General features: G+C 50.5%; 9 protein-coding genes across 9 annotated transcripts in view; 3 read left to right on the top strand and 6 right to left on the bottom strand.

Annotated features, from left to right (window-relative positions):
* ASPGLDRAFT_61400 (putative cell wall protein) overlaps nt 1–1,752 on the bottom strand; it is a 3,700-nt gene extending 1,948 nt beyond the window's left edge. Inside the window, exon 1 of the mRNA XM_022548470.1 lies at nt 1–1,752. Within this exon, the coding sequence (XP_022396551.1) occupies nt 1–1,574 (1,574 nt within the window). The 5' untranslated portion in view covers nt 1,575–1,752.
* Nucleotides 1,614–1,996, bottom strand: ASPGLDRAFT_915880 (uncharacterized protein). Its single transcript, XM_022550503.1, has one exon. The coding sequence runs from the start codon at nt 1,881–1,883 to the stop codon at nt 1,647–1,649; it is 237 nt and encodes a 78-aa protein (XP_022396550.1). The 5' UTR covers nt 1,884–1,996; the 3' UTR covers nt 1,614–1,646.
* Nucleotides 1,997–4,159: 2,163 nt separating this feature from the next.
* On the top strand, nt 4,160–5,100 carry ASPGLDRAFT_915553 (uncharacterized protein). The gene has a single exon (XM_022550502.1). It carries the CDS (start codon nt 4,410–4,412, stop codon nt 4,956–4,958), a length of 549 nt encoding a protein of 182 aa, XP_022396549.1. The 5' UTR covers nt 4,160–4,409; the 3' UTR covers nt 4,959–5,100.
* Nucleotides 5,101–7,287: 2,187 nt separating this feature from the next.
* Nucleotides 7,288–9,807, top strand: ASPGLDRAFT_135829 (serine/threonine/tyrosine protein kinase MPS1; the record flags this gene model as incomplete). The annotated part of the gene is made up of 1 exon (XM_022541408.1): nt 7,288–9,807. One exon carries the CDS (start codon nt 7,288–7,290, stop codon nt 9,805–9,807), a length of 2,520 nt encoding a protein of 839 aa, XP_022396548.1.
* Nucleotides 9,808–10,047: 240 nt separating this feature from the next.
* Nucleotides 10,048–11,536, bottom strand: ASPGLDRAFT_1503762 (rRNA-processing protein NSA2; the record flags this gene model as incomplete). Its single annotated transcript, XM_022542140.1, has 5 exons — nt 10,048–10,528; nt 10,588–10,800; nt 10,853–11,395; nt 11,458–11,462; nt 11,534–11,536. 5 exons carry the CDS (start codon nt 11,534–11,536, stop codon nt 10,513–10,515), a joined length of 780 nt encoding a protein of 259 aa, XP_022396547.1. The 3' UTR covers nt 10,048–10,512.
* A 358-nt stretch (nt 11,537–11,894) lies between these two features.
* Nucleotides 11,895–12,965, top strand: ASPGLDRAFT_52071 (mitochondrial 54S ribosomal protein bL21m). The gene has a single exon (XM_022547668.1). The coding sequence runs from the start codon at nt 11,981–11,983 to the stop codon at nt 12,743–12,745; it is 765 nt and encodes a 254-aa protein (XP_022396546.1). The 5' UTR covers nt 11,895–11,980; the 3' UTR covers nt 12,746–12,965.
* Nucleotides 12,923–15,152, bottom strand: ASPGLDRAFT_52069 (GMC family oxidoreductase). The gene has a single exon (XM_022547667.1). It carries the CDS (start codon nt 14,899–14,901, stop codon nt 13,018–13,020), a length of 1,884 nt encoding a protein of 627 aa, XP_022396545.1. The 5' UTR covers nt 14,902–15,152; the 3' UTR covers nt 12,923–13,017.
* Nucleotides 15,153–15,623: 471 nt separating this feature from the next.
* On the bottom strand, nt 15,624–16,430 carry ASPGLDRAFT_29406 (alpha/beta hydrolase; the record flags this gene model as incomplete). Its single annotated transcript, XM_022543850.1, has 2 exons — nt 15,624–15,968; nt 16,032–16,430. The coding sequence occupies 2 exons, from the start codon at nt 16,428–16,430 to the stop codon at nt 15,624–15,626; spliced, it is 744 nt and encodes a 247-aa protein (XP_022396544.1).
* Nucleotides 16,431–16,617: 187 nt separating this feature from the next.
* ASPGLDRAFT_914950 (uncharacterized protein) lies at nt 16,618–18,272 on the bottom strand. Its single transcript, XM_022550499.1, has 4 exons — nt 17,968–18,272; nt 17,807–17,914; nt 17,379–17,755; nt 16,618–17,329 (listed from the first exon to the last, which is right to left on the bottom strand). The coding sequence occupies exons 1-4, from the start codon at nt 18,142–18,144 to the stop codon at nt 16,936–16,938; spliced, it is 1,056 nt and encodes a 351-aa protein (XP_022396543.1). The 5' UTR covers nt 18,145–18,272; the 3' UTR covers nt 16,618–16,935.
* Nucleotides 18,273–18,717: the final 445 nt, after the last annotated feature.

Raw genomic sequence — 18,717 nt, 5'->3', positions numbered from 1 at the left:
GACGAAGGAACACCCTCGGAGTTGGTGGCAATGGGAACAACGCCCTCAGAGGTCAAGGTGTCGCAGGGGGTGGAAGAAGCACCGGGGGCAGAGCCGGAAGGAGTGCCGTTGACGGGGCTCTCACCGCTGGGGGTAGGGGAGCCAGAGGGAGAGGCGGCGGCGCTGGAGGGCGACAGAGGAACGTTGTTGCCAGAGGAAGGAGTGCCGGAGGGAGAAGCAGACGAGCTGGAGCCAGAGATGGAGCCAATGACGATAGAGCCGTTGAGGTCAACACCGGTCAACCATCCGAGGAGGGTCAGGCGGATGTCAGTGGTGATATCAATGTCGACAGCACCAGCGATGACAGCAGCCAACTGAGCACGAGCGTCAAGAGACAGCGAGAGCAGGCTCTCACCACCGGTGAGGATGGAGAGAACACCGCCCAGGATGCTCGAGAGGAGCTCAGTGACAGTGTTGAGGACGAAGGTGAGCAGGTTTCCGATTAGGCCACCGCCAAGGTTGACGCTAATGTCAACGTCGACACCAATGGACAACCAGAGCAGAACAACGGCCTGGAGCTCAACACCGAGAGAGATGTCGGAACCAGAGAGCCACTTAACCAGAGCAGTGCGAGCCTTAGTGTCGAGAGCAGAAGAGGCCTTGCCGTTGACAATGAGCTCAAGGGCGGCCTTGATGTCAGCGTCGAGGTTGGCAGCAATGTCGGCCTTGAGGAAGGCACCGAGACCAGCCTTAGCGGCGTCGGTAGCGAGACCGTCAGCGCCAATACGGGCACCGATATCAGCACCAACGGAGATGGTGGTGAGACCGCCAGCGGGGACGTTGCCGAGAGCAACAACACCGTCAGCAGACTTGCCCTCCAACCAAGCGAGGAGAGCAACCTTGATGGAGGCACCAAGGGTGACCTTGGGGCCGTTGAGGTAGGCCTGGAGAGCAGCCTTGACGTCGGCGTTCATGCTGCTGACGAGACCGCCACCAGCAGCAAGGTGGAGACCAGCCTTGATGTCAGCACCAAGGTGGGCAGCACCGGAGCCCTTGAGGAAAGCAGCAAGCTTGTCCTGGAGCGAGGCGCTCAAGACAACCTGGGCCTCAATGTCGGCGGCACCAAGGATACCGTCAAGGGTAACAACGAGGCCACCCTTGGCAGCAACGTCAGCGGCGTGAGGGCTCAGAATGGAGAGACCAGCAGAGACGTCGACATCGAGGATGTCGCCATCACCACCAGTAGCCCACTTGAGGAGGGGAGAGCGGAGGGAGGCATCGAGGTGAACGCCAACATCAGCGCGCAACCAAGCGGCAAGCTCCTTGCGAGCCTTGGCGTGAACGGAACCAGCCTTAACACCCAATGCACCAGCCTGGAGGGCCGCAGCGGCGTTCGCGTGGATGCCGTCGAGGATCTTAGCGGGGCTCTGGTCCTGGCCACCGCCAAGGAGGCCGCTGAGCAAACCACCCAAGTTCAGGCTAACATCGATGTCGATATCGAGGCCAACGGTACGACGGTCCATGGCCATGTCGGTTGGCAAGGCGAGAGCCGTGCTCGCCATACCGGCGAGCATGAGAAGGTTGTTCGAACGCATTTTGTAACGAGGGATTTCAAGCAGTAGTCAATCGGCGTAGAATGAGCGTATAGGCCGGAAAGGCGTAGTCTATCAAGAAAGGGTAAAAAAGAAAGAATAATGGCTGTGAACAGCCAAAAAGTGGTTTAACGACAGACTGGTTAAAAAAAAAAAAAAGAAACAAAAAAGAAACAACAAACACTTGAAGATGTAGCGATTGACAGAGAGCTTGACGAAGGACGAGGAAAAGAGATCTTCGTCGAGGTTTATATACCCCTGAGGGCTTCTTTCTCCTGGTGCCGGGGCCATCACTTGGGAAATGGAGACCATACCCCAGTCTGGGAAGTATCCACTCCCCCTAAGACCCAAAGCCACACAGAAAGATTCGGAAAGTGTCCATCCATTGCTGATCGAGGAAGGCCGGATCTTCCTTCATTCGAGGTTCAGGTACCGGTGGATCCACCAACTGCCAGTGGCTGTCCTCCGTCCAGAAAAAAAAAATAAATAAAATAAATAAAAAGGATGTGGAAACAACACGAAACAAGCGGACGAGAATTCTATTTCGAGTTACGGGGGTTTCCCTTCCGCCAGTACTCTGTATTTTGAGTAATGGTAGCGTCCTCAGAGGGCCCCAGCCTGTTGTAGTAAGGTAAGTTCAACGAATAGTGCTCGGTTCTGTAATTAACGCGCATATACGAGAGCTCGTAGAAGCAGACCTGCTCACCACTGCATCCATAGAAAGGGGGGGGGGAGAGAAACAAGAATCTCTTTGATTGGATTCTAGGCCGGCCTTCATTTCGACTCCCGGACGCCATTATTGAGAATCCGTCTCCCATGGTCAGGCCCGGTCAGTACATAACGATAAACTACTCGTACATAATAATACCTGTAATGACGAGACAATACACGAATTAGCATGGGCACGGAGAATATTCTTACAGAATGGGGGGCGTATGTTTTCGTGACTGACCTCGTGGTAATAATTTGGCAGTGGGGCCCGAAAGACGGTTGTGGAAGCAACTTTCTCCTTAGACTTTCACCCCCCGGTCATCAACGGTTGCCGAATGTAGTAAAGATGGCTATTACAGCGTATAAGCACATATTTGCGGCACTCCGTCGAGGAACGAAAAAGGAGACAGACTCGACCCCGGCCAATGGCAGCACAACGGTCTATTCTAGATTTGGAAAGAGTCCATGCAGATCTTGAACCGGGTCTGCCGCGTTCTCTCGCCGAGTACGAACCACGGAACGATCAGCAAGCCGGTTGTTTTACCCTCAAGGGTGTCGAGGGGCTGTGGTATGTCATTCCGAAGAAAAGATCCATCAACTGAAGATTCTATCATCACCGCTGTTGTACTCCGTAGTACTATTATTCAGAAAGGTCAGGTTGACGATAAAAAAAGATGAAACACGCCTGGTGCTTCTTTTCGCTTCGGGATCTTTCTTGACCGGAAAGATCAATCTCACGGGAATCCTCCGGAATTGACAGAATAGTTGGTATGCTAGGATCTCAATCCGTCCACTGTGATGAGACCGTGACTGCCGTAGTGCAGTAGTGCTATTGCAGGGAATAATGATTATCATCATTGTTAAGTCGACTACAGCATGTATTTCCTCCAGCTGAGAACGGACAAGACCCTGAGAGTTCGAATATCACAATCATGATAGCCGTGAGTTTCTTTTGCTGAGCTGCTATTTTCCATGACCCCAAATATGAAGCACTCGAACCAGAAACTCGACCGAGAAATTTCGCCAGTAGGTGGATCTAAGAGGGGGTAATCCATGATTAGTCAGTGTTGCTAGTCAGGAACCAACACTTAGCTTGCGGCTCCATCCATGGTACTTTTGAACGGGCAACACGGTTCAGTAACCGTTACTTTTCTGTATTGCTTCTTTTTTCTTTCTTCCGAGTTGCAGGATGTATATTTCGTACACGGTGGCAGCGTATACGAGACCGAGAGAGCACTGACAGCGTGGGAAGATTACTGATGGCGGTCGGACGATGATCCCTTCCTAGGTCAGGTGTTCCTGCAGTAGTGTGTCTGACTAATTTATTCCTGAGGCATATTTTGATATATCGCTCCGTGTCCAAGAAAAGAACAGGTTAAACATTCCCAAACAACCACCGCCCCGTTAAAGATTCAGAAAAAGGTTATTCCACTCTGGAACAGATGTCAGAGTTAATTCCATGACTTCCTTGTTTCATCACTTGCAATTGGGCCGTGTGCGCGATCTCCCGATCGGGGCCTATCCGGACCTAGACGAAAAGACAGAGTGAACGACTCCAGCCCTGGCGATCTATGGAGAATCACCTTTCTCGAAACAATTCGAATGTACGAGGATGTATGCACCAATCTTGTTCATCTACGGCACAACCTGTTTCTAAATCGTTGCTTAAGCTTTCGGGCCGGGTCACTCAGAAACAGACGAGCTATTGCCTTTCATGGAAAATGCAGAGGTCGAGCCCAGTGAGAGGTTTCTCATATATGCAATAATGCGGATTGTTAATGTTTTGACTCATTGCCATTGTTGTATTCTTGTCGACAGGGATCCTTGATGCAGACTGACTATCAGTTTACAGAGCACAAAGTGGCCAATTTGACTCAATTTGGGCCGTGCCGTGTAGCAAAAACCTCGCTAAGATATGCGATTCAAGCTTCTATACATCTATTTATGGCAGATCTATTCCCATTCGGTTGAGATCTAGCCCGGAAGGATCCTAAGGCTGGCTGGCTAGCCGTCTTTTCTGTACAATGACCTTTGGGTGCCATCACTCTTCGATGTGCTTCGATGTGTTGCTGGTCCAAATCACGACCTGATCCAGTATGAAACAGTCTGCTTTTGCCATTTCCGTGGATGATCTCATTGCGGTTCACTGTATGCCTCTGGACGAACTGCGGAGTACACTTTTCCACTTCACTTTACTTGGGACGTCCGCCAGGAAATCCCTTGTCTACTCCGTACTCCCACCAAATCTATGCCAATGGGCTGCCGAGTCTCCCGGGGGCAACATGTCAATTTATTCAAAACCATCATTTACCAAATGCGAACCGTGGCAACACACAAACCGGAGGATGTCCGCCGGGAGATCTCCAAACTTCAGTTCACGGTGCAGTTTGCGCATTTGCCATGGCTCTGGACGCCTGCTCCGAATGCTTCCAGTCCGTTCTCGGCTACGATAGTTTGCGCTTGATTCCGAATATATTGGCACTTGCTCTCGACTCATGGGAAAACATACTAACGCTGCAGAGTGCTACGGGGCAAAGTGACCTCCCTTCCATGGTTTCCCATCCGGACGATTATTATGTCCAGAACCATCTCTCGCGAACTGCCAAGGAACCACCGGAAGCAATGGGACCTGTCGCGGTAAATCCTTTTGGGTCTAGGCCCATGCAGCTTCGCTGACTGCATTATTGCTCAAATGTTCCCTGACAGCCCGTACGAAGTGACATTTCACTAGCCCTGTATACAAAGCAGCTACAGTCTGCTAGGTGTAACTATTGGTTTAGAGTTTGCTAGCGCTCAAAGGCTATATTACATCCGACGTGCTGTCATCCCCTACCAGCAAAAACCGGATTCGGTTATCGAGCCATAAGCACCTCGAACAGAAATACAGCGTAAAAGAAAACATCAGCATCTAATCTCGCTATCCATTGCTTACTTTAACTAGTCACATGATGCACGATCTGATTAGTCGGGCCATATGTTTTCTTTTTTAGCCCAACCAATTCGACGTCTCATTTTTGCGGCACTCACCGAGTGTCCACAATTTTTTTGTGCTCTGTACTTGTACAAATAATCCCAGCCTGCAAGATTCGATAATCGAAGCATCTCGATCTTTTTCTTATTATAATATCCATACAAATTACTCTGTAGTTACACCGTAAATAACCGCTATGCAAAAGCATGCATGCAACAACATGCACCTCGTACTCGTTCCGCCAGTCCACATACGACCGGAACTATTGCCCCCAATACGGAGTACTCGAATCTAAGAAATTCAAATTCAAATCATCTAGCCAGACACGCCGAGAACTCTACTCCCATAGAAGTTCCTCCTTGTGGGCTTTCTTGGCTTCCGGGATAAAAATGCATATTTTTGCTACAAGGGCTCCGTACACTATGTTCTGGAAACCGGGCGCAATGACCCAATTTTTCTGGCCTTGTCTCAGAATAATAATAGTAGTCATGGGATGGGATGGGGCGAGCTCGAGTCATGTGTTGCCAAAGATGGTTTTGTGGAGGTAAAAGAAAAAAGAAAACAGAAGTATCTTTTTTCGGTGTGTTTGCCTGTCTGTCTTACAGCTTTGTCCAGTTGTTGCTCTGTGTAGGGCTGTCTTGGATACTTCGGAGTGTCCGGTATATCCGGTATATACTCGGCCGTTTTTTTCCTAGTATACCTGCCAGGATCAGATGTTCGGATATTGTAGAATGAGATGGCGAGCTGAGCATTGTTGTTTGGTCTCGAGGGATATACACGGTCCTACAGAGTACTCTTTGTGTATATGTCGCTTTCTCTCGGCTACTGCCATTTTTACAGATATTCTGATGTCTTTGCTGGACCTCAGGTCCGGTTACTCCTGATATAATCTTTCCCACTCGTGGCCTTGGTCTCCGCGTCGTTCCTCCAGTGCGATACTGCACCTCAAGACTGACAACCACATACTGCATCAGTCAACGATAGCTGGACGGTTAATCTGCCATGACTTGCTTGCTGCGTTGCAATACCCCTCATCCTGCCGTAGTGATGCTACGAGGTAGGCGTAATGTAATTAGCTGTTGGAGATCGTACAAGTAGTTGTCCGTCATGCTGAATATCTGGTATTCTGGATACAGCTCTACATAGTAAACTGCATCGCGGAGAGGCTTGTGTAAATTCTCCTGTAATTGAAAGTAGAGAAGGTCACTTCTGTTGAGCATCTGTAGTCCTCTTCTTTCTCTGATCTTTGATACCTGTAGATATCAATTGAGTGGCGTATTGCGCGTGGGAATCATGTGAGATTTCATCGCTTTACAGCTCTTTAGCTGAGATGAAAAGGAAATTCTAATATAAATACTTCTGAGATTAACATGCGATGTCTGTAGCCATTGCCTTCTTCTGAATCAATGTAGTATCATGGCGGTTTTGACGCTGTGTTGTGCATAGTGGTATGTGTAGTCCGAATATATATCGGGACACGGAGGACAGCTCTGGACATCATAATAATAACAATGCTACTTGTAAAATGAACAAACACAAGTCTATAGTGGGATAGCACTGAAGAATTTTGTCAAAATATATTTCAGGCAGTGACACAATCCATCCATCCATCCCATCTACTCCGTATGCTTTCCAACTACGAAAGGTGAGGTACGAGCACAGTATCGAAGCACAACATTTGCACTGCGAATGTGCACTGTATGCAGCTGTGTATACCGCAGGAAATAAGCCAAAGGACGGCCAAATGGCCAATGGCCAACGAAGAATGCAACCATATGCATCAAGATGCTCTCATACTGCGTCACATTCGTTTGTTGTGACCACCGTCACCATAGGCAACAGACCACACGTGACCACCACCCAGCCTCCCGCGAAACCAAACGTCGCTCCAGAAGTCTATCAAACAACCAAACCACCGATTCGCGACGACAACCCCGGCTTCGCAAGGGCCATTGCCTGGGGTAAATTACACGAGGCCTTACATCTTACACCGACCATTTATGTAGCACTTCTTTCACGACATTCGCGTTAGCAATGGCCTCTCCCAACTCCCTTTCGACCGCATACAACAGCGGCCTTCATCGCCAACTCTCTACCCGACAATTATCCCGTGCCACGGGTTCTCGATCCAGTTCCCGACGCACCTCCTCAGCAATCCAGAATTCTTCGTCCCGAGACCACGGGATATCTATTCCCAGGCAATATTCTGCCGGCGACAGCTCCGATGATGAGGTTCCGGAGCCGAAATTCAGTGCCTCTGTTAAGGCACTTCTTGACGAAGACGGCCTGGGTTCTTCGCCCCGTAACCGCATCGGTGGGAGGGAACAGACTCCAGAAGAAGTCCGTGCATCAACAGCAGCCACAAGTCAAGAGAGACAAGGGAGACGACGCTCGTCGCGTTCGCCACGTCTCGAATCGCCGCAAGACCGATCGGCCGGTAGCCCCGCCCCGCGCGTTGTTCGCATAGGATCAGCTATGTCCTCTCGATCTAGGAGGGAAGGGTCTGTTCTGTCGAGCAGTGAGCAACAAGACTCCGATGCGAGGAACGACTTCATTACACCCGCGCCCAGACAACGCAGTGTGCGCATCGCCAGTCATACACGGTCACCAGCATCGATATCCCCGTCGCAAAGGCGATCTGCGGAGCGAAGCTTCAGTGACGAGCATGGAAGTGCAGAGCGCTTGGAGGAAGAGCGGAAGATGCGTTACGATGATGATTACATGCCGCGCGCTGGTACGTCGTCTGTGCTCCGGTCGCGTGGCGGGGAAGACCCCGGGGCCAGTTCTCTGCGTGTCAAGAGAGTCGGAAGACTAACGGGCGCCTTTTTGAACGGACCCGCAAGGCGAGGTGTACTGCGGCGCCAGAGTGAAGAGAACGACGAAGGCCCGAGTTACCTATCTCCAGAAGATGATCAGCGAGAAAACCACGAATCAGTACACGACAACAATGCTGAATACCGCTACAAAGACACAAGGTCATTACCTAGAGTAACGTGGGCAGAACCGAGTTCGCGTGAAGATGGCCGACATCGTTCTCTTGAGCCTGCAAATGCATCAGACGATGCACCTTACGAACGAATGTCTTCGCCTAAGTCTTATGGGTCACATTCAAAATCTACACCTGGATCGTCATCTGAGTATTCGTCCAAGTCTTCGGGCGCCAGAGAACAGCCAGTATTCAAAATCCCTCCATTACCTTCAATACCCGCAACACAGGATCAAGAAAATGAGCCGCCACCGACCTTCAGACGAACCAGACCACAGGGGTCTAATATGTTGGATAAACCGGAGAAGATGTCTGTTCCTTATGGAGAAGATAAGAAAGAGAACGGCGAAACGCCAGCTAGTAGTTCGCATAGGAAGATCCTTGCAGCTCGCAGCAACAACACGCCGCATCGACCAGCTCCGCCGCCTCCTAAGATGTCGGTTCTTGACACCGCAACAGGCAGTGGAGGAGCAGCGGCAGCAGCATCACAGTCTCGCAGGAAGCGAAACCAAGTTTCAATCAACCACAAGGCGTTCACACGACTCGATTGCATTGGTCGTGGTGGAAGCTCGCGGGTGTATCGCGTTATGGCGGAGAACTATAAGATCTTTGCTCTCAAGCGAGTCAACCTGGAAGATGTTGATCCATTGACTCTGGCTGGATACAAGGGTGAAATCGATTTGCTCAAGAAATTGGAGAACTTGGACAGAGTTGTTCGTCTTTTTGACTGGGAGCTTAACTCGGACAAGCATACCCTCAGTGTTCTGATGGAAATCGGAGAATCTGATTTGGAAAAGATTCTCGCATACCGTTTGAACGCCGACGACGCTACTTTGGATATCAACTTCACTCGCTACTATTGGAAAGAAATGCTCGAGTGTGTTCGCGCAGTCCACGAACACAACGTCGTCCATTCCGATCTCAAACCCGCCAACTTCCTCCTAGTCCAAGGCAGACTCAAATTGATCGATTTTGGTATCGCCAACGCCATCCAGGACAACACCGTCAACGTGCACCGCGAGCAACAAGTCGGAACACCCAACTACATGTCCCCAGAAGCCCTGGTCGACTCAAACGCCTCGCTAGGCTTGCCCTCCAGCGTCGGCAAAATGATGAAACTAGGCAAACCCAGCGACGTCTGGAGTTTAGGCTGCATCCTCTACAAAATGGTCTATGGCCACCCGCCCTTCGCCAAAATCGCCAAGTACTACGAACGTATCATGGCAATCCCTAACCCTCGAGTCCAAATCGAATTCCCCGAATTCGGAGTCGGAGGCGTCCCTGTCCCTCCCGGTCTCATCCGCACATTAAAACGGTGTCTACAGCGTGACCAGACCCTCCGGCCAACAGTCGACGAGCTCCTCGGTCAGCGGGACCCGTTCTTATACCCCGATGCGCAGATGGACGGTGCTGTTCCGATTAGCCAGGACATGCTTGGTCGGATTTTGGTCAACGTCGTGAATCACTGCCGGGTGCGTGGTATTCCCAAGGAAGAGGAATTGGCTACGTGGCCCGCTGGGTTCTTCGCGAAGATCAAAGCTGCCCTGGAAGAGGAAGCTGGTCGGTGATTTTACCGATTACCTTCCCTTCCCTTCTATTCTATTCGTTCCCAAAATCCTTCTTTCACCTCTTTCTCCTTTGTATAATATCTTGATATCCTGAATGATCCGACGAATGGGTTGGCGTTCAAGTCCGGTCTGGTCTTTTTCTTTTCTTCTTTTCTGTTTGATACTCTGTCCGTGTCAGATATTTTCTTTTCTTGGGTTTATATTTTTGGAGCTTTAGGGCTTTTGTTTTTCATTTCTTTTTGAGAGCGATTCAGCGCTGTGCTGCATGTACGATTGACTGATTGATTAACTTGGTTGCATTGGGATTGATTCCTGCATGGGTTTTGGTGTTTGAGTTGGGAAATATCGATTTAATTGTTCATTACACAGGATAGTTTTTGGTTTCGTAAGGACTGAGTATGATGTACTACGGTATAGCTCAAAAGGCGAGGCACATGTTAGTGGACGGAAGTTCGCGAAGCAGACCAAAACGTGCAGAGAATGCAGTCAATTGAAAATCCGTACCTCTATCTAAAGCGTAGCACCCGAGTCGACTTTTTAGATGACGTATATGAACAACGTGAGATAACACTTGAGCGCCTTAACACCATCCAAAATATCAATTATAAACACGAGATAGACAAAAACAAAAGAGGGGCCAATGGTATCGAAGTCAAGATGTAATGGCAGGGTAGACGGTTTTAGTAGTTATGCCGAAACAAGCGATTAAACGAGGAGGACACTGGTAGAGATGAATGTTAGTATACGTTGATACTAACGGAATAGAGTGTTGGTACGTACGCATTGACACAGCCGTCGTTCTCAGGGTTGTTGGTAACCTGGGCCCATTTACCCCAGACAACCTTGCCGTTGGTGGTGACCATACCCAACTCGGAGACATTGACTTCAAGGATCGTTCCCTTGGTCAAGACACCGAGCTGAGTGTACAAGGGGTTCTGGGGGTTCTTCTTGACGGAGAGGATGGGCAATTGCACGGTGACGGCCATTTCGGGGCTAGAAAGTCAGCACAAATGCGAAAAGAGCATGAATGAGTGAGAGAACATACTGAGTAACGTTGGCCTTCTTGTAACGCAAACCCATAGGCCGAATAAACCGCTCATACTTGACCGGTCTCCGAGTGAAATCACCACCCACAAAAGTAGGCTTGGTAATCATCCTCTTCCACGACTTCTTAGCCGTCTTCTTACCCGTATTCACAACCTTGAACATCTCCTCCTCACTAATACCCTTAACCTTGGGCAACGGCACCGCAAACTTCGCCGCCTTTTCATTCCGCTTATCCTTAATAGCACTCGACAAGGCCTTCGCATTCGTAGCCTGCGAACGGTCCAACAAATATTGCGGCAAGGGCGTCTTGGAGGGCTCTTCGGGGGCAGAGGACTTGACGTTCTTCTCCTCCTGCGCCTTGATGCGTTTCTTCATCTGGATCTTCTCGGCATGGCGCTTCTGCTGGTAGAGCTTGGCTCTTAGGCCGCGCAGGTTCTGGGCATCTTTGGATTGTTGGTGGTGTTCACGGGCTTGGCGCTTGCGGGATCGTTCCTCGTGGTCGAGGCGCTTGCCGTGCTGCTTTTGCCAGCGCTCGATATACCTGTTTTTTTGTCAGTTGCTGTGGTTGCTATGGATGTGGTGGTTGGGGGCGAGGAGACGAACTCGTTCTGAGGCTGTAGTTTGAGATTCGTTAGCTATAGTTCACAATGATATAGGGGAGCATAGAATATATACGTACCATGTTGGTTGTAGATGTTGATGGCTTGTAGTGGTTTTCGCCTCGTGGTTGAGAGTAGAGAAAAAAGTCGTTGCGGCGGCAGGTCTTCTTGGCAGCGATAAATCACGTGGTCTTATCGGCTGCAATCTTCGACTACACACAAAATGAATTTAGATCAATAGAAAAATCCAAATAAAAGATGAGAAGCAAGAAATCAATGATATTAGAAAGAGATTGATGCTAGAGCTACATAGTCATTACAATATGTAAAGAATTGGCTACAAATTGTAGTCACGTGACTACGGCCACCCACGCGGCCACTTGCGCGCTCTGGAATTTCTCCAGGTGCCCGCCGCGGCTTCAACTTTTCGCACCGCATTCTGCAACCAAACCCTAACATCCGGGGCCTTCTCAAGAACCCCAATTGAAACCACCCAGACACAAGGACAACAAGTGCAGCACTTCACCATGTTCGCCCGCTCCGTCCTCCGCAAGGCCCTGGCCCTGCCATTCGAGCAGACCCCATCATCAACCACACTCTTCCGGGCCACTCTATCCACAACAACATCGACATCGACGCAGTCCTCGAACCCAGAATCCCCATTGAGCGCATCGCCCCGTGCAGAATTCAACGACCCCACGCAACAACAGCACCAACCCCCCGTCACACCCTCCGCCGCCATCAGATCCGCCTCGACACCCTACACAACCCCCCAAGCATCCAGCCACATCCCCATCCACAAACAACCACTCCCCCCGACCTTCGAATCGCCCCTGAAAGTCACAAGCTCCCTCCTCGAGCTCCTCCCGCACCTCGTCGCGCAACGATCGCACTATATCACCGCGCACGTCCATGCGAAGCCCTACCTCGTGACAGCGGGCGACCACCTCCGTCTGCCCTTCCTGATGGCCAATGTGCAGCCCGGCGATGTTATCAGACTGAACCGGGCATCTGTGATTGGTTCGAGAGACTTTACGCTGAAGGGGAAGCCGTATATTGACGAGCGGATGTTTGAGTGTCGGGCACGGGTTGTGGCTGTTGATTCGGAACCGATGCGGTACAAGGAGAAGACGAAGAGGAGGCAGAGGCATGTGCGGACGATTAAGAGCAAGGAGCGGTATACGATGCTAAGGATTATGGATGTTAAGGTTAAGACGGAGGAGGAGTTGGTGAAGGAGGGGGCTGTTGTTGTTGAGGGCCAGGATCAGGCGACGTTGGAGGTTAAGTCGTGATTTGTGAGTTTCACAGATATTTACGGATATGTTGAAAAGGAAAATGATTTTTTAGGAAAAGTCACGTTCAATGATGGGCTACTGTCCTCCTGTTCTTGGGGCTGGGCATGCTATGTACAGATAGATTGATTGCGCATGTATCTATAATGGATTTTCTGTTTACTCTTATTCAAGTTCCAGTGCCAAGTGGAATTCATGCATTTCATAACTATCACCATCACCATCTAGCTTGCTATGCACGCTACATAAAAACATCATTCATCATAACCAATTTAACCCAAAATATCCTGCGCAATCTTCTCCGCCAACGCGTAAACCGTCGACTGCGGATGCCCCGGCGGCAACAACGGAAAACTACTCGCATCAACAACCCTCACCCCCTGCACCCCATACACACGTGCAGAGCTATCCACAACCGCCATCTCATCCCCCCTCTTCCCCATCTTACACGTACAAGCCGCATGAAACACAGGCCTCGTACTCTCCTTAACAAACTCCCTTATCTGCGCATCGCTCGTCACGTTAACACCCGGGTAGTACTCGACTGGATCCGCAACGCCCATTTTCGATAGAATGGACCAGATCTCCCGCGTGCGTTTGAATGATTGCACGGCTAGATCCATGTCTGCCGGGTGGGAGAGCCAGTTCGGGTCGATGAGCGGTGGCGTTGTCATCTCGGAGCCGGAGAGGGAGATAGACCCGCGGGAGAGAGGCGCGACGAGGGCGATGTTCAGGGTTGCGTAGTTGTGGCCATCGAGAGGGTCAACTGGCTGTTTGACTTGGTTGTCGCCGTTGAAGGCGGCGACGGGGAGGTATTCGAGTTCGGGCCAGTCTGGTGGGAAGCTTGCTAGGGCAGTGGTGGATGAGTTGGAGAGATTGGAGCGGTAGGGGTCTGGGAGCTTTTCCCAGCCGTAGTAGCCCGGTCCGAAGATGGAGAGGGGACCTGTGGCGTGTTGGAGGAATTTGTTTGCATTTTCAGCGGCGAGGGTCTTGTTGTTTGCTGAGGCGGAGTTTGTGAGAATGTTAACGCGGTGTGCGGTGCCAAAGACCGGGTGATCGAGCATGTTCTGGCCGACGCCCGGGAGGTTAGAGAGGCAAGGGATTTCGAACTTGGAGAGGTGGTCGCAGGGCCCGATTCCGGAGACCATGAGGAGTTGGGGGGATTGCAGGGCGCCAGCAGAGAGGATGACTTCGTTGCGAGCGTTGAGGGTGAAGTTGATAGGTGCTGTGCCAAATGTGCCTCCTGTTGCGACTTGGACTCCTGTTGCGGTTTTGGTCGAGTCGAAGAGGATCTTCTGGGTTAGGGTGTTTTTGTACACTACCAGGTTGGAGCCGTTGTTGAGGGATTTCTTGAGGAAGCTGGATTCAGAGGTCGAGCGGTGCGCGTTTTTGGGGTTGATGGTAAATGTTGCATACGCGGAGCCTAGCAGTTTACCGCTGTTGAGGCCATTGATTTGGCCCATGCCCACTGCGATGAATGCCTTGCGGACCCAGGTACCAAACGCGTCGACGGCATTGCTGAACGAGACTTCCAGCGGACCTCCAGAGGAACTAAACGCATCTGCCGTTTGATTGTTCGTGGAATTGGTGTAGAGCTCTTGATTCGGAGGCGTATAATGGCAAGACTTCTTGTAGTATGGTAGTAGATTGCCGAACGTATAGCTCTGGTCATTCACCTCATCCGCCCACCGCTGCATACTGTCGACCGTAGGCCGATGGTAAAGCATGAAATTCCTAGTAGAACATCCTCCCAACGTCTTCCCACGCGCATAGTGCAGCTTCCGGCCACCCAAAGCTTGCTGCGATTCCGTACTGAAACCCCAGTCGATAAGCGGGTTGTACGCGTTGGGCTTGGATCCGGTAAACTGCGACGAATATCCCGGGACGACGGAGTAATTGCCGTTATCGATTTCGTAGAAACCACCGGCCTCGACGACCGCGACACTGATAGATTTGTTCTCTGCGAGTCGGCTGGCGATTGTTAAACCAGCGTTTCCACCGCCGACCACGACATAGTCAAAGGTCGCATTCGTTCCGGGGATTCCAAATGAGTTTCCGAGGATGTTTCCCGTCGCTCCGTAGTTCCAGAGATTAAGGTCCTCTTGCGCTGATGCAATGGCCAAAAGGCCTAGGAGGGTGAATTGGGAGAGGCGCATTGCGCGATCACCTCAATGGAGAGTAAAGCAGTCGACTATTGATTGCAATTGACCGAATTCAAACTAGTCAAGGGAAATTGGTCATTTTATGGTCGCGTCACTGTCATGGGAAAAGCGTTAGCCGCAGGAGAAAAGAAATTGTGGAGAAGCACAGTCCAGGGACTCAACAGTGCTCCGTCTATGGCCTTTAATACGGAGTACTACGGGCAAGCTAAGCATTCCGATCATTGCCAGGAACAGGGGAATTGCTCGATACGGTGGAACTGCTGCTAGGGAGACTGGTGCCCGGTGCCTTTCCGAACTGTCATTTCGCGCACGGAATCGCGGTTGACTGCGGCATGGTGCTCTGTACATTGAGTAGAGCGATAGTTTTGAATCCATGGGGCTTTACTAGTTAGTTATGTAACGAAGAAGGCCTTGGACAGACTGTACAGACTGTACGTTGAATTAAGGCAGAATTACCGGAAACGGATTAGCGCGTATTTGCACGTGGTCTACCATGTTTGTTCTTATTGTTATCTCAAGCTCATTGACAAATGTACCTGCATATAGCATCCTCGAGGACATTTGAGTCGTCACGCAGGGCCAACTTCTCGAGTGCTACTACGATGAGCAGAGTCTAAAGATCCCGATCCAGCAACAAATCTATGCTGGAACAAAACAAAAAAAAAAAAAAAAGACAACCAAGGCATTGCATTATGAATTAACTACTTGTAATCTATCTACAAAACCTCTCCAGCCTGCCTCCTAATATACCTCGCAACCTCATCCATAACTTCTGGTACCAACCAAGGCGTATGAGCCGTCTTAATCATCTCCGTCTCAAACACCGCTCCCTTCTGCCTCGCCTTCTCAACCATAGCCTCCTGGGCAAACAGTGAAATCGCGCGATCATCTTCGCACAGGAGGTACGAATTGGGGATCTCCAGGTAGGCGGCACTGGTGGCAGGTGAGGTTTTGGCAGCCCAGGAATGCGGACGGAGGGTCTTGGCCCATTCATGACCGTCGGGGACGTCGTGGAAAAAGAGGGTGAATGGGTCGCTGGCGGTTACGGTGCCGTTTTCGACCTGGATTTGAATTAATTTATGAGCCACACATACACAGAGTGGCAGGTGGGTGTTGGTACTCACATCCCGTACAAACCACTCCGCCGGCCCCCCAAGCGCATCCACCAAATTCTCCCCAATTTCTGGTATAAACGCCGCGATAAACACCAGCCTCACAACGCCTCCCTCCTTCCCTTCCTTCTCCCGTGCGTCCTTGCTCAATCCATCCAATGCGCTGTTCACTGGTAACCCGGCCCAGCTGTGCAAAACAATAACAACATCCCGACCCGCATCTGCCTCGCGCTCGACGAGTGTGCGGACAGCGCTAATGTCTAACCGGAGATCGGTCACGGTGGTTGCTTGCTGGATGGCGGGGAAGGCGATTGTGTGGCAGGTGTAATCGGGGAGTTTGGCGATTAGGGGGTCGAAGGCTGTTGGGGGGTACCAGGCGCCAGGGGCGAATATTAGGGTGGGTTTTGACATTGCGAGTGGTCAATTGGAAGGTCTAAGTAAGTGATTTGTTGTGATATCTCTTAAGCAAGGGATTAGTGATGGCTGTTATATGTGTCTACAGCCCCGTATCATACCCCGCACTAACCTTATTGTAGTTATGGAGTAGAGATAGGGCGGAAATACCCCTAGTACGGAGTATACTTGATATCGGAAACAGAATCGATCGGAAGAGGATCGCATTGGCCCGGTGTTCGCACAGGGCATTGTTAAATCTATATTTCGGATCCTTCAGCACTGACATCCGAAATGCAAAAACACATCTACCCAACCATCATAAATCATTAACCGCAATAGTTCTATAACACCCAAACCCATGTCCTCTATAATAACGCCATATATCCCAATAATCCCAGTAAACCGCCCTTTAAACATAACTCATGCACACTGTTGCGCCTCCTCCCCCAACCCACTCGACCCAGCCCGACTCCTCCCCTCCGTCGCAACCGACGGTATCGACGGCGCATACCCATACTTATCAACCCCCACCCCCATACCCCATCCTCGTCTGCGGCATTGATGAAGCCCTCGACCTCGATCCATCCGTAGCAGCAGTAGTAGCAGTAGGCAACCTCGCAAAACAAACCGTACTCCCATCAGCCTCAGCCTGCGACGATCCCAATTGCGACAAGCGTATAGGCAAAGAATACGAAAGCGTGCGCGATCTAGACCCGCTTTCTTTATCTGTAGAATGGCGCGAGGCGTCGTATAGTTGGCGGAACATGGGGCGGAGAGTTGGGAGACAGGCGCAGATTATGCCGACGGATTGCTCGATGGAGGACCATGTTGCTGTGTCGATTGTGCTGTACATGGGGTCATTGGCGTCGGAGAAGTCGAAGGCTATTATGCGGAGGATGGAGACGATGCAGACGCTGGGCTTGTTAGATTGGGTTGGCATTGGTTGGGGAGAGGAGGACTTACAATCCACCGAGGAGGAATATCCCCGTTAGTATTAACTTTTGTCGAAGACATGTCTTTACACGCCATGTCATTGGGAACGGTAAGCACAGAATCAACACATCCAGAAGCATGTTGACGATGCCGTTCCATCGGTAAAAGTTCACTTCGTCGATGCATGACCCTTCTTGGTGTCTATACCAATAGTACGAGACAGGCGAGCAACCGGCAATGGTGACGATAACGCAAGCGACGAAGTATGCCGTGACTAGGAACGCTGAGATTCCTAGGGCCCAGCGAAATCCCGAAACGACGCCGAAAATTCGGTGGTAGAGAAGCAGCAGAGAAGCTTTGATGAAGACGGCATTGCAGAAGTATGTTATTTGTACCGCGATGAAGCTCTATAGCAGTTAGCTTGCGTTCTCATAGTATAAGGTCAGGTAAATCCGTACTATTTGAAAGTTTATGACTTTTTCGGACGCTACGTATTGAGTATGTCGGCCATAGTCATACATCAGAACTTGTGCCCATCGTGTAGCGGCCATTCCCCAATTGATCACCTAGAACCAGTCAGCGAACCAGTTTCCTCGAGAAAATGCCAAAGAAAACGCACAAGAGCAACCGCAATAGTATAATCATCCCACCAAAGCCCAACCCGCGAAACAGTCCGCGCGATAAACCGCAACGCAGTAATAACAGTAGCCGGCACCACTGTAACAATAGTCCCAATCCATATGCGATAGGCGATATCATCGCCCGGATCCTCATCCATGCGGTTTAATGGTAGCATGGCTGCCAGGCATTGCAAGAGAGATACATCCTCGATGATATCAAGGAGCGAGAAAGAGAGAGAGAAAGCGAGATTGCAAATTTTTCCGAGGCCAGGCAATAGTCAGGAAATGACCCAAGGTGCGGTGCCAATAGAAGAGGGATTATTGCAATGATTTTCACAGCACGGACTTTGCTAGCAGTTACCGTCGGCGTGGTTATTGGTAGTGCTGTTCCCAAGCTTCCGGAGACGGACCCGTCAGGGAAAGTTTACGATATTAAACCGCGCGAATATTTTGTCTGCGCGGAATGGGATTCTGTATATTATCGAATATTCCGGCGTGGCCATGTCCTCTACGGAACATGTCACTGAATCCGAACAGGGGTGACCCCGTACAGAAGGACTCTAAGATCGTACCAACACGGAGTATTCTTAGCAATAGCACAATAGCCAGTGGGCCGTGTAAACTAATGATATCATGAATCATGAACACCTGGAGGACGGAACCGCGGCACTGGTGTACACTCTATTCGATTATTGATCGGAATATTATTCGCTTCTTGTCGCATGCTCATACTATCGAGAAAGGTAAGT

This window comes from Aspergillus glaucus (genome assembly GCF_001890805.1).
Source record: "Aspergillus glaucus CBS 516.65 unplaced genomic scaffold ASPGLscaffold_27, whole genome shotgun sequence".
NCBI lineage: Eukaryota > Fungi > Ascomycota > Eurotiomycetes > Eurotiales > Aspergillaceae > Aspergillus > Aspergillus glaucus.
This window is presented reverse-complemented; position numbering and strand designations above follow the sequence as displayed.

Bases quoted from the DNA above. Each gene is read 5' to 3' on its own strand.
- ASPGLDRAFT_52069 (XM_022547667.1), bottom strand. From the start codon at position 14,901: ATGCGCCTCTCCCAATTCACCCTCCTAGGCCTTTTGGCCATTGCATCA.
- ASPGLDRAFT_914950 (XM_022550499.1), bottom strand. From the start codon at position 18,144: ATGCTACCATTAAACCGCATGGATGAGGATCCGGGCGATGATATCGCC. The intron at 17,915-17,967 runs GTGCGTTTTCTT...GACTGGTTCTAG, and splicing joins ATACTATTGCGGTTGCTCTT to GTGATCAATTGGGGAATGGC. The intron at 17,330-17,378 runs GTAAGTCCTCCT...TAACAAGCCCAG, and splicing joins ATATTCCTCCTCGGTGGATT to CGTCTGCATCGTCTCCATCC.
- ASPGLDRAFT_915553 (XM_022550502.1), top strand. From the start codon at position 4,410: ATGATCTCATTGCGGTTCACTGTATGCCTCTGGACGAACTGCGGAGTA.
- ASPGLDRAFT_915880 (XM_022550503.1), bottom strand. From the start codon at position 1,883: ATGGTCTCCATTTCCCAAGTGATGGCCCCGGCACCAGGAGAAAGAAGC.
- ASPGLDRAFT_52071 (XM_022547668.1), top strand. From the start codon at position 11,981: ATGTTCGCCCGCTCCGTCCTCCGCAAGGCCCTGGCCCTGCCATTCGAG.